The sequence below is a fragment of the Hyaloscypha bicolor genome (assembly GCF_002865645.1).
Source record: "Hyaloscypha bicolor E unplaced genomic scaffold K444scaffold_165, whole genome shotgun sequence".
In the NCBI taxonomy this organism is placed as follows: domain Eukaryota; kingdom Fungi; phylum Ascomycota; class Leotiomycetes; order Helotiales; family Hyaloscyphaceae; genus Hyaloscypha; species Hyaloscypha bicolor.
Window position 1 is genome coordinate 240526 of NW_020194667.1, and position 13157 is coordinate 253682.

The 13157-nt window shown below is 32.9% G+C and overlaps 1 protein-coding gene across 1 annotated transcript; it reads right to left on the bottom strand.

The window, feature by feature from the left end:
• Positions 1-1052: 1052 nt before the first annotated feature.
• K444DRAFT_481311 (HET-domain-containing protein) lies at positions 1053-2069 on the bottom strand (the record flags this gene model as incomplete). Its single annotated transcript, XM_024873002.1, has 1 exon — positions 1053-2069. A coding segment is annotated over one exon (1017 nt), but the record flags the coding sequence as incomplete, so codon positions are not given.
• Between the last annotated feature and the right edge of the window lie 11088 nt (positions 2070-13157).

Here is a 13157-nt window from a genome sequence, read left to right on the forward strand (position 1 = left end):
AAAACCGATTTGAGGTACTCCTTTTGCCATAGAAGCACCGGGAACCTAACCGTAACGGCACCAGAAGCAGGGAAAATGATCTTCACATAATGTTAGCACTGTCCCATTCCAGTAGCGGCTCTAACTCACCCAGAGGACCAGATCCGCAGAAATCACTTGCGCCCAAGCCATGCGCAGAAGAACGGCGGCAAGAATAAGTATTAAACCGCAAACGAAAGCATTGGATAGAAACATCCATATAAGGAACCAATTCCTCTTGGCTTTTGTCTTCCAGGCTCGATAAGCACAATATAAATGTCCTATCAACAAGCCAGTGTATACTCCGCATATTGCAAAAAGTAAGGGCTTCAAAATCTGCGAGAGCTCATTGGGCTTTACCCCTACCCTGCGGAAAATTTTCAGTTTTGATCAACAATTTAGAGACTGACTTGATCATACCAGATACAAAGTCCAACGATTAAGAGAAACATTAGAATTATTGTTCCAATGCAAACCCTGTGGGCACTCTCATGCGATCATCGCTCCAACTTAACGCTCTACGGGTGGTTTTCTCCTGGTTGTGTAGAGATCAATTAGTCACAATCCTAGATTAAAATTAGTGACGTCCCAAATAGACTGTACCCAATTTCCCGCCGAAGATTCTCCCCCTCATCTGATAGATCGAAAATGTTGCAATCATCGCTAAAGAAATGTGCAACCCCGAGCCGGGTATAAGCTCCTGGATATTTGCTTAATGATGGCGTGATGAGAAGGCCGACAACCCGCCGCATTGGCCCATTGTCCCCACATATAGGCATACAAGCCAGTTCAATTCCTGTGTCCGGAGGCACGTCTGGGTGCCAAAGATACTCCTTGTCCTCTTTTGTCGTGGACAGCCAGCAAGCGCCAGATCTTTGGCTGGTTCCTAAGAGCCTAAGAAGTCTACTCTTCATCTTTATAAAGCCGTTAGAAACCTGGCCAAAATAGTCATCCTCCACCAAAGGGGTAATTCCTACTTCTTCGATGGCCACGAATTCTACATCAGCAACTCCCCCCATTCCACCCAAAGGTTCAATCATGCCCTCAACCGATGCCCAGGACCAAGTCGGTGCTCGATACTGCGGGGGGCGAGAGGAAGTTGTTCCGTCTGACTGTATGCAGTTTGACACTTCCCATACAAGCGAGGTAGGTAACGTACTCCGCCATAACCCAGCCAAATAGTCGTCATTTACTAATTTGGAGATACGCTTGGCAAGCCCGCTGATAGCCACAAGCTTATCCTCCATTTTGGTGAGACCGCAAGTCATATAATTATCAACAATAAAATACCACATAAGGTACGGGTATTGCGAAGGCGGCAGGTAGTTCCCTGATGACGAATTAAACCGTAATCTCTCTTCGATGGCCGATGGCTCTATGCATCTAGACAGAGCCGCATCACCACAAGCAGTCAAGGGGAGATGTTCCGGAAACATTTCACAGCCTTGTGTTTTGCGGCATTCCCAAAACAGCTGTGTATCGGAGAAGGATAGAATGCGGGTTGGAAGAATTCGCTCTTGCAAGACCCATGCACGCTTGTTAAGAGGTAGATCATCTAAAGAGCCTAAGAGATTGCTGGGATAAATAAAGCAGCGCTTTTTGCCGTGTTCCTCGACCGTAAGGTCCACAAACCATGGCCAGTCCGGGATTGGTGGCCGGGATCGAAAGAGGCCGCTGTGGCAGTTTTCGGAAGCCGTAGCAGAAATATTGAGATGAGTATGGGAGTAGACTTTCTCCATTAACAAGGATTCCTTTCTCCAGTCTCCGATGGAATCTTGTATGATGCAGAGCGAATCTATCCACAAGTGCCGAATATTTAGGCGTCTCGTTATCTCCACTGCTTCTGCGAAAGTCCTCGGCAGACTGTTTATAGCGACTCCATTGTGGAAAGACTCTAGATTGCCTGAGATAAGCTTAAGCACATGTTCACCTCCCCATCGATGACTGAGGGTCAGGTAAGGTCCTTGTGGCTCCGAGAATGAAGTAGTGTGGAGCTTTATTAGAGAGTCTGAGTTAATACCAACGTCGAGGAGTCGGGTTGGGTACCAGGGGGTTTCGTCCTTGATGTGATTGAGCTTGCACTGTTTACAGTGTGTCAAATGAATAGATTAGATTAGAATACTGGCTAGTAATCTAATTTATTCATCAAAAATACCCACTAATTATATTCTAATCAGATTCTAATTGAGGTAATCATGAATATTCATGAATACTTTGATTACTATACACGTGACTGTTTCACGTGATATACTAACCTAATTAGGTATGGCTCCCGATCTAGCATCGTCTTTGCAAGGCTTTCGACCCACTAATTAGGCAGCGAGGTGGCGCTAAGGAGACACTAGAGCGGGATCTCTACTTAATTAGGCTAGCGTATCACGTGCCATGGTCACGTGTAGAGTAATCAAAGTATTCATGAATATTCATGAATATTCATGATTATATATTCTAATCTAATCAAATTATTTAAGCATTGCGGTAATTATATTCTATTCAAGCTAATCATGAATATTCATGAATATTCGGAATACCTTGATTACTTTTTTGACACACTGACTGTTTATGATTCTCCGTACAGCCACGGTACCATGATAGCACCTGGGCCCAGCAGCTTTCCGATCCCGTGAAGCCAGCCTGTACCGGAGCAGCTAAAGCTCGAATTTCTGTGATTGAATTTTGATTAGCTTGCGTTGAGGTAGGGGACGGTTCTCACTAGTGGACTCTAGGAAAATAGATGGTGGTGAGGGACAAGCCAAAAACTAAACAAATACTTACCTTCCCTGGAATCAACGCAAAATGCCGTACATGTTTGGCCTTCCCTGTGGGGCGGAATCTCAAAATCTGTGTTGACGTGGACCGCCAGTTTGCTGACTCCCACCAGATCGTGTTTTTCGTACGTACACCAGGTGTTAATAAACCCGCCGTCTTTGTCCCGCGATGGGAATACAAGATTCTCGTCACATCCCAAATGCCGCAATGTCTTTATAACCGCTCGGCAGATACAACATCCGCCAGTTGCAGAATTAAGCAAATCGCCTGCCATCGAGTGGTGTTCCAAAAATCTACCGCTCTCCTGTTTATGTGGCCTTTTACTCAAAATGGACGCACATTTGACACAGAGCTTTATTTGAGCCATCACTATCTGATCGCGTGATTTGGCTGCGTCATCGATTCAGAGACACAGACAGTCATGGCCTCACACAGGAGCGCAAGAGGACACGGCCTAGAGATCACCCAACTAGTTAGGTAGTAGGAGGACTGCGAAGCTAAAGAGGAATGAAAAGAGAGGAGGTCAGGAGGCTGAGGAGGGCTAGCTTGTTGCGCACAGACCACAAAATGAGTGTTGAACTAGCTAAAGCAATATAGCTAGGGTCACGTACTTGCAATGTAAACCAAGTAAAATGTACTGAATTGACTGCTGTTCTACAGTGGTAAGTAGCCCGTATATATAGCCCTGAACCCCCTAAGTCACATGTACTAAATCCCTATGCCAGCTGAACCGATTACAGCTATACAGGGTATTCCAGCCGTACAACAGGGTATTCCAGCTGTACAGGGTATTCCAGCCGTACAGGGTATTCCAGCTGTACAGGGTATTCCAGCTATACAGGGTATTCCAGCTGGACAGGGTATTAAGCTAGTGCACAGCCCCATGGCGTTCGGTTCCAGGGCTTACTAAGCCTATTAGGGGCTGAGGCCCCTAATTTCAACAATGAGCTATCACCACGTGCATCCACGTGACGGGGCCGTAGAGCGCTCTCGTGACCTAGACCTCTAAGGTGCTAGATAATATGATCGATTCTTCCAAAAACATCACAAACAGCGAGAACGGAATTTTTGGAATTGAGAATGAAAACCTGGTGAGCCGCAAGACCTCTGGCGAAGCTCTGCAGCTGAGATTGAAGAAGAAACATCGTCACTCTTCTGCCTTTCCAAATGGCGAGTTTCTTTCTCATCTTGTCTTCGTGATAACATGAAGTCCATTCTTGGTTGCAATCTTTAGATACAAAGTCAAATAAGAAATGGTTGCAAATTTGGTGCCCCATAAACACTTTTTTATCCCGTACCACAGCAATACTCTGTACCTTTCAGCATCGGAACGACTTTCCAATGGGGTACTCAGAAGTACGCCTCCTAAGTATAAAAAGTCAGTGCAAGAGTCGACGCTGGTAATGAAGCCACATATTCAGCCATGCAGGGGATATGCAAGTTTCCACATTGGTTGATGAGATGAAAATCACAACACGTATGATTCATTCTTGGATATGATATCTTTTTGCGATTTGCAACAAAAGAAATTGAATTTCTCACTTACAGTAGCGAGACACATTCTGTACGCGTAGGAGGCGTACTTTTGAGAACAAGCGATCGCGATCGCATCAGACCACTTCCACCTGTGCGATGTACAACAAAACTTGAAATGTCTTGGTGAAAGATGTTTGATTGGAAGAGCAAAGTGTCGATGAGGATCTCCTGCAATTTTGCGATATGCAACAAATAAGAAGCCTTACCATCGAAGCCACAAGCCACACAAAGTTACTTCAGTACATGCCAGCTACCCGGATCCAACAATTTTCACGGTATGCAACAAAAGAGCCTTCTCAAAGCGTGGCATACACTACACGTGACTTCGCTCTCTTGCCCCAAGGAATTAGTTGCTGGTCGATACCCCCGTTGAGGCTTCTTTGTGAGAGAGAGTCGGCGAGGGCGATGGTGACTGCGAATATGGAGCGCGCCACGAATTCGGACACCCACTGGTGCACTGTCCGGTGCAAAGCGGTGGCAGCGCAACGGATACGCTACCATTATTCATTTTCGAGTGTAGGTATTTGCAATGCCCTGTCGACGCTAAATTTGCGATAACCTGTTGACGCTCGTTTTGCAATGCCCTGTCGGTGAGATCCGCCAACACAACAAAGCCGTTTCTGCTACAGTCACAACCAACTGATATTAGACAGATCGCGAAACCCCACCAAAAATCGCCACTTTGCCTACTTTGCGGTGAAATATCACAACGCCCACAATGCGTGAACCGATCTAACAAATTGGAATCGAAATACACAGTACAAGATCTAGCTTTTATACGATTCCAGGTAAGCTGAAAATAAGAGGTTCCTTTTTAGTCTACTCGTGTATTGCAACGACCGGAATTCAGCTCAAAATTAAGCGAATTTTGGTGTAAAAGTGGGGTAAGGCAAAAACGTCGCAGTTTACGGCCGCCCAACTTTACGACCATACGTTCCTGGAATTACCGTAATTGATAAAATTAAGCGCAATAATCCAATTAAGAGCTGTACTCAGACATTTTTACTGTAAAAGGGTCGGAATGTGGTTAGTTGCGAAAGTGTTATACCCGAGTTTTGGTGTAAAAAGGGGTTTTGTCTAATATCAGTTGGCTAGTACTGTAGCCCCACCATTCAACAAGAGCCAATTCTGCTGCCACACTTTTACATTCCTCGAACAAGCAGCCAGTTCTGCTGCCACACCATTTCAACAACGAGCCAATTCTGCTGCCACACTTTTACATCCGTCGAACAAGCAACCGTTTCTGCTGCCATCATCTTTTCTAACAAGCTGCCAGCTTTTGCCATTACACCTTTGCATCACTCGCTTCTTTCGGTGTTAGCTGGTCGTTAGCTTCGAGTTGTTTACCTAGTATCTGTGTCGACTCGCTTTCCAACCTTCTCCGAAGCCATTTTTGTTGACCTTTGCTTCGTAAAGCCGGTGTGGCTTGGCCGCTGACCACCAGAGGGGCTCAAAATGGGCTCCACATTAAATATAGCCCTATCACCATCGCCCTCGCTGATATCACAAATCTGCCTCTAATTTTAGATTTTTGCTCCAATTCTGACACCCTGGTTTGAGCTTTCTTATTTCATTTTTGGTCTCTCAATTGGTTAGATTTTAGCTCAATTTCAGTGGTCTTTCGAGCCATTTTGTAATCCAGGCGCTGCCTCCCAATTCTGGACGTGGCTGTAAAATCCTCTTCTGGCTGCTAAGCGAGAACCACCAGGTGCCAACCTCCACAAACCGCATCCAACCTCTCCACAATCGGCATTCAGCCTCATCCACAATAGACTTATTTTGAATGAAGTCACTGGTCTGTAATTGCCCATCTGCCTGTTTGCTAATGGGGATTCGAGCCCTAACTCGCTGTTGATGGCTTTAACACGTGATTTAGAGAAAAGCGGGGTCAAATCAGAAACAGTTAGAGTTCTATTAGTGCTAAGTCTAAAATGCTCTAGTACAATCCCGATTAAAACCAATCAGATTGCAAATTAACGAAGGAAAGGCAAATTAATAAAAAGAGGATAACAAGCAAGTGCTAGGGGCCATGTACCGAGTAAGGAAAGCTTCCAGGCCTAGAAAGTAGAACTAATCAAAGGGAAAGAACAACGGCTACAAGCTGAGCGCATCTTGAATAGTTTTGAACGCAGCCATCAATTTTGTCAGCTCTGCAGGATCTGCACCTAGCTTCACATTATGCTTCTTTTCATACCAAGCAGTAAAAGAAAGATGCAAATCCGTATATATTAGGGAGCACCTGCTATTTCTAGAAAGTCTTCAAGACTGTGGTCACGAAACTTGATAACCGTCAGCTCAGGTTACAAGGAACCAGTCAGCTACAGCTCCAAGATGACTGCTATAACACTGTTCGGAATGGTCAAGGGCTGACATGTGTCAGCTGCTTGAAAGCTGTGAGCTTAATCTTAGCAGCCGATCAAAGCTGTTTGATGCTCAATGCTGACTTTAGCTATGCCTGGTCATCAAGCGATTAATAGTAGAGCGAGAGTATGATGTTCTTGCTCAACCGTGACAGTATTAAAGGGCTTTGCAATACTTCCCACGGTATTAAAGGGAATATTACCATTTTGTATTTATTGCGAGTCTTCGAGCCCGAGAGACTAGCAAGGAAGGGTTATAGGCCATTGAATCTACGGTTCTCTTAACGTTCTTTTCACTAGGTCAAGTATAATAACAAAGTTATTAAAGGGTTACGATATTAGGGGGACTATTTGACTATATATATCGAGCCAAAAAAAAATCCCCAATACTAATTGCCTCTCAGATAAATAATATGCAATATCCAAGTAACAAAATTCCAGTCTCGATAACGTCCCCGTATTTATTTTTATTGTTTCTATTACTCTTTTTACTAAATTCTATATCTCTAATATCAAATTCTGATTTTGCCGAATTAACGCTCCAAGTCTATTATAGGTCTGATACCACTAATAGCCTAATAATTATAACTATTAACCGGAGAACTATATTGTGGGTATTGTGGTACGGCAGGCCGTACTCTCCAAAAATCATATTATTTTAGCGGTTTTAAGGTTTTGGTTACATGGCAAAGGCCATAGCCTTTTATATATAACTTGCGGAAATCATATAAGAAAGCTGGTTTTTCTGTAGTTCTAGAGAAGAATCCCTTATAAGTATTTAATTAATTAAGCTTTTTATATACTATATACTATTTATACTTTACTATTTATACTTTTAATTTATTAATTTATTATTAAGTTACATTTTATATTCTAGTATACTTTATATAGGTTTTTGTCTTATTATAGTTTCCCTTCTATATATTTTATAGTAAGTAATATAGGGAGGATCGAAACTTTATAATTAAGATAATATTTTTATAAAGTTCTGAGAAGTGTCTATAAAGCGGATTATTAGCTTAGTAAGTTAGGGAAGAAAGGGCTATTATAATACCTTAAGCCCAAGGCCGAAATATTAAGGATATATAAATATTAATTTTAGTATCTTATATTAATTTCTAATATATCTAGTAATTTGAATACGGATTAGCTACAAGATATAGTTACTAGTATAGTATATAAGAATAGCAAAAATAAAGGCTAATTATAAAAGAAAAAGAAGTAAAGGAAATAGAATAAGAAATATTATACTAAGATAATATAAATTAGATCTTAATTAGAAGCAGACTTTAATACTCGGAAATAAAGTTATATTATTAATTTATATATTATTTTTAGTTATAATAAAAACCAGAATAAAGGTAATATTAGTTTTAGTAAAAAAGCTTACTTTTAAGTTCGGAAAAGATATCTAAAAGAAGAAATATCCTTAATTTTAAATAGAATAATAAATAGAAATCAGAAATAAAAATTAAAAAGAAATTAGAAATAAGAAATTATATAGATAAACTAGAGAAGCTTCTAGAGAAAGAAAAAGATATTAAATAAAGAAATAAAAAAGAATTTAGAAAAATCAGAAAAATTAGTAAAATTATATTTATTATTTTTATTATTATTTTTAATAGTATTATTAAATATATCTAGTTCGGCGAAAATAAAGAGAAATATTATAGATATTAAACTAATAAAATAGAAAAAAGAATATAAGTAATAGAAATAAGACTAGAAAAGCTATTATCTTATTACTACTAATATTAAAACTCGAACCTCGACTATATCTATTATTATTAACTAGTTTCTCTCTAATTTCAGTTATTAAACTAAAAGATATATTTAAATAGGAAGTTAGTTCTTTAAGAACCTTATTAGTAGAAGCTTTAGATACGAAAACTCTATAATTAATTATAGAAGAAATTATTAAGATTAATATAGCCGAGAATAAATATATACTAATACCGGATTTAAACCTGCTATTTATAGAAGCTTCTAAAATATTATAGTTTTAAGAAAATAATATTTCTATATTTCTAAAATAGTATATAAATATATATAAAGACTATTATATTTCTAATAATACTAAAAGAAAGAGAATTATTTATTATATCTTTTCTATTTATAAGAATTAGATTAAGGCTATACCAGAATACTATACTAATAACCCAGAAAATTACTAGAAGACTAAGTTCTTTAAGGCCTTACTAAAGAAATTCCGAAAATATAACTAGGAAATACTTAAAATTAGTTATAACTTTCTTAATTAGATTATTATATAAGCTTAGAATAAAAGAATCTCTTCCAAGTCTTATATTAATATATTTAATAAAGTATTAAAGAAGTTATTAAAGAAGAAAGAAATAGATGAAATTATTTAGTATCGAGAATTTATAAGAGAATTATTTATTCTAGTAAGAGATTATATTCTTAAAAATATAAACTTCGAGCCTATAAATATTTTTATTTATAAATATAGTAAGATATATAAGAAGGCAGTAATATTTTATTAGTATAAAGAAAAGAAATACTATTTTAATATTACTAATAACCCAGATATATTTAGATTTAGATAAGAATACTTAAATATAATAGTTTATAATATAGTTCTTAAACCAGAAAATAATTATTTTTTACTAGTTTCTTCTATTATATTTCCTAAAGCTACTATAAATATAAATAAGAAAAGAATCTAGCCTATAGCTAATTATATAGAACTTATTAAAAGTAGTAAATCTAAGAGAAATAATATTAACTAGCTAGTAAAGAATTTAGAAAAACTATTTATTATTACTATAATTTAAAAGAATTTATAGAAATAATTTAATATAGCTACTATTATAATTCGGGAAGATATTAATAGCCTTATAAGTATAATTCGGGTTTTTAGAGAAAATATATTAGAAGTTATAATAAAGAATATAAGAAATACTATAATAGCTATAGTAATTAAACTAGAATAAATAAAGAGTCTAGATAACTATATTCTAAAAGAAATTAGTCTCAAATATAATTAGAAAATATTATTTAAGTTAATATAGCCTATAGTATAGATTTAGAACTAAAAGAATGAATTTATTATAGGTATTATAGCAGAAATAAGAATAATAATATTAATTCAGAATATATTTATATTTCTTAGTTCTATTACTTACTAATAGAAAAGCTTATAAATTATAAATATATTTACTAATTTAATAAAAGATAATATAAAGAGCTATTTAATTCTAAATAAAAAAGCATTTCTTTTTTTCTTACTAGTAAGTACTAGTAGTTTAATTAAATTATTTCCTAAGTCTAAAAAGGAAAATTTAATTATAATTTAAATACTTGACTTAAAAATATCTAATTTACTAGACAAGAAAGAGAAAAGAAAACTAGCTAACCGGAATCTATATATAGAAATAAGTAAGTTATATCTAGGAAATCTAAATAGCTATTTTGCCTTAGAGGAAATTATATTAGAATTACTAATATTTTAGATTCTGGAATTAATAAATAGTATTAAGATTTAATTATAAATAGTATTTCTATTAATATTATAATAGGTTTTTTATTAAAAAAAAAAGAAAAAAGAGATAGAAATAGCTAAAGAAGTTTTCTGAAAATAAGCTAGAGCAGAAAAAAGCTACCTTATATAAAAGGCTAGAAGAATACTATTTTAAGAAGTAATAGATAAAGAAATAGCTTAGCTAAGGATATAAATATTAATACTTCCGGAAATAAATAGAATAAATTAGAAATCTAGTATACTCTTAATTATAATAAGTATAGAACTCCTAAAGTTAATAATATTCTAATAAGATTATTAAAGAAAGTAACTATTTTATTTCTAAAGATTTAGAAGAAAATAAAAATATTTATTAATACCTTAAAAATACTAGATTTAGCTATTATATTTTAGAACTAATAAATTAAGAATAATATTTCCTATCTTATTATTTTATAAATAGAAAATACTATTATATTAAATATAATTAGATATACTAGAAGATTTATAAAACTAGTAGCTATAGCTTATATAATAGATAGAATATTTAAGAAATTAGAAATACTAGCTCAGATATCTAATACTAATAGAATTATTTAATTTAAAAATAATAGTATTAATATTCGAATATTACTAGCTTATAAATATATTATATAATCTTTATATTTCTAATTTATATTTTAAGAATTATAAGGAAGTATTAAATATAAAGAAATAATTAATACTAGAGCTAAAATTAATATTTTCCTTAAAAAGATCTTTAAAAGTATTAGTAAAATAGTATATAATACTATAGATTATTAAATATCTATTATTACTAAGGCTAAATTTGGATTTATAAGAATAGTAAAGTTTAGAGCTAAAATTATAGACGGAATAGAATATAAAAATAAAATAAATTTCTAATTAAAAAAGCTTTAAAGATTCTATTTAGTTAATTATTTTTAGTAAAAATAAAAATAAATATTATATATAAAAATAATAATTTATAGAATAGAAGATTTACTAATTCTAAAAATAACTAGAATACCTATATTATTATAATTATTCTATTTTTAAAGAATATAGGAAAATAGAAAAAAGTAATAGTTTAAGAGTATTAAGCTTCTAGAATTAAGAAATTAAATAATATAGAATAGGAAACTAAAGATAAAGAGGAAAAATAAAGTCTAATATTATAACTAGTAATAATATTAGAAGAAATAGAAAGATATTAGAATTTCTTACTAATTCTTTTATTTTAGGTTTAGAAGTTTAGGAAATTAATAATATTTTTAGGAAAACTAAAATAGAAAAGGCTTTAATTAGAATATTATTAAAAGTAATTCCGGATTTAATAAAAAAAGAGATAAAAAGAATATTAAGCAAAAATATTTCTAAAGAAAAGATAAAATAGTATTTCTTAATAATAAAGAAATATATTTCCGAAGCTAAAAAATATAGAACCTAAAACTAGAAAGAATTCTAAAATATATAGAAATTTAAGGAAAATATATTAAAATACTAGATAAAAAGGCATTTTCTATATCTAACTAGAAAGGAGCTAAGTAAAAAGGTTATAAATTCCAGAGATTAGATAAAAAAAATACTAGAGAAAATAGCTATAGCTTTTAAAGAAAAAGATAATAATTATAATTTATTTCTAGTTATAGAAATATATAAAATAAAGAATAAAAAAATTTAATTAGTAGATACTAATAATAGAACTAGAAAAGGCTCTAGGAAATATTTAAATTAGTTTAAAAGATTTAAAACTAGAGAATACTTATAGAAATATACTAGAAAATATAGAAATTACTTTTTATTAAAAATATTAGTTATTCTAAGAGATTTATAACTTATTCTAGAATGTTTTAAATAATTAGATATTAGAAACTAGCTTTAGAAAAAGAAACTAGCTATATTTTAAGAATTAAGAATTAATTAAAAAGATATAATTATATTTAATTAGAAAGAAATAGGAAAAGTTAATAAGAATATTAGCCTACTTATTCTAATTAAAACTATTAAATATAAGATCTAGTAAAAGAAGAATTTTCTATATCCTAAAGCTCTAGTATTAATAATAGTAAAAATATTATTAAAATATCTAGATTATAGAATTCTTAAGAAATATAATAAATCTTATTAGAATCTATAGTTTTTAGTTATAAAAAAGATTACTAGAACTTATAGACTAATTAATACTATTATAAAAATGAATTTAGTAATTCTATAAAATACTAATTTATTTCTATTTACTAATAAGATTTCAGAGAAATTTACTAGATATATTTATATTTCTCTAATTAATTTCTTTTCTGAATATAATTAATTTATACTAGATACTTATAATAGAGATTTAATTATATTTATAATGTTTTTAGAGCTATTAAGAATAACTATATTATTTTAAGAAGCTACTAATTCTATTATATAGTTTATATAGATTATTATAATTATTTTAGAAAATCTGTTTCCTAAAATAGCTATATTATTTATTAATAATATTGGAATTAAAAAACTATATATAAACTATAATAAGTAGTTTATTTTATTTAATATTTAATATTTTATATTTAAATACTTTTAAAACCTAAATATAACCTTAAATAAAATTAAATAAGCCAGAGCTAGTATTAGAGAAAAATTATAGTTCTATTATAATAGTATAATTATTATTAGCTTTATCTATAAAGTATTTAAAAGAAGCCCTTTAAATTCAGAAATTACTAAGATTTTAAGATAAGTATTACGGGTATAGTATTTAGGGCTTGAAAAGTAAGATAAAAGATTTCTTATAAAAATAATTTAAAGCTAAAGAAAAGAAAACTAGAATATAGAAGGCTATAAGAAAGTATATATATCCTATAGTATACTAGTCCCGAAAGAGCTAGCCTTCTAAATATCTCTAGTATATTCCAAGTATATTTCCCTAATAAAGCAGCTATATTATATATACCTAGAAGATATCTAATATCTAGTAAGATATTTTAGATATTAGATATCTGGAA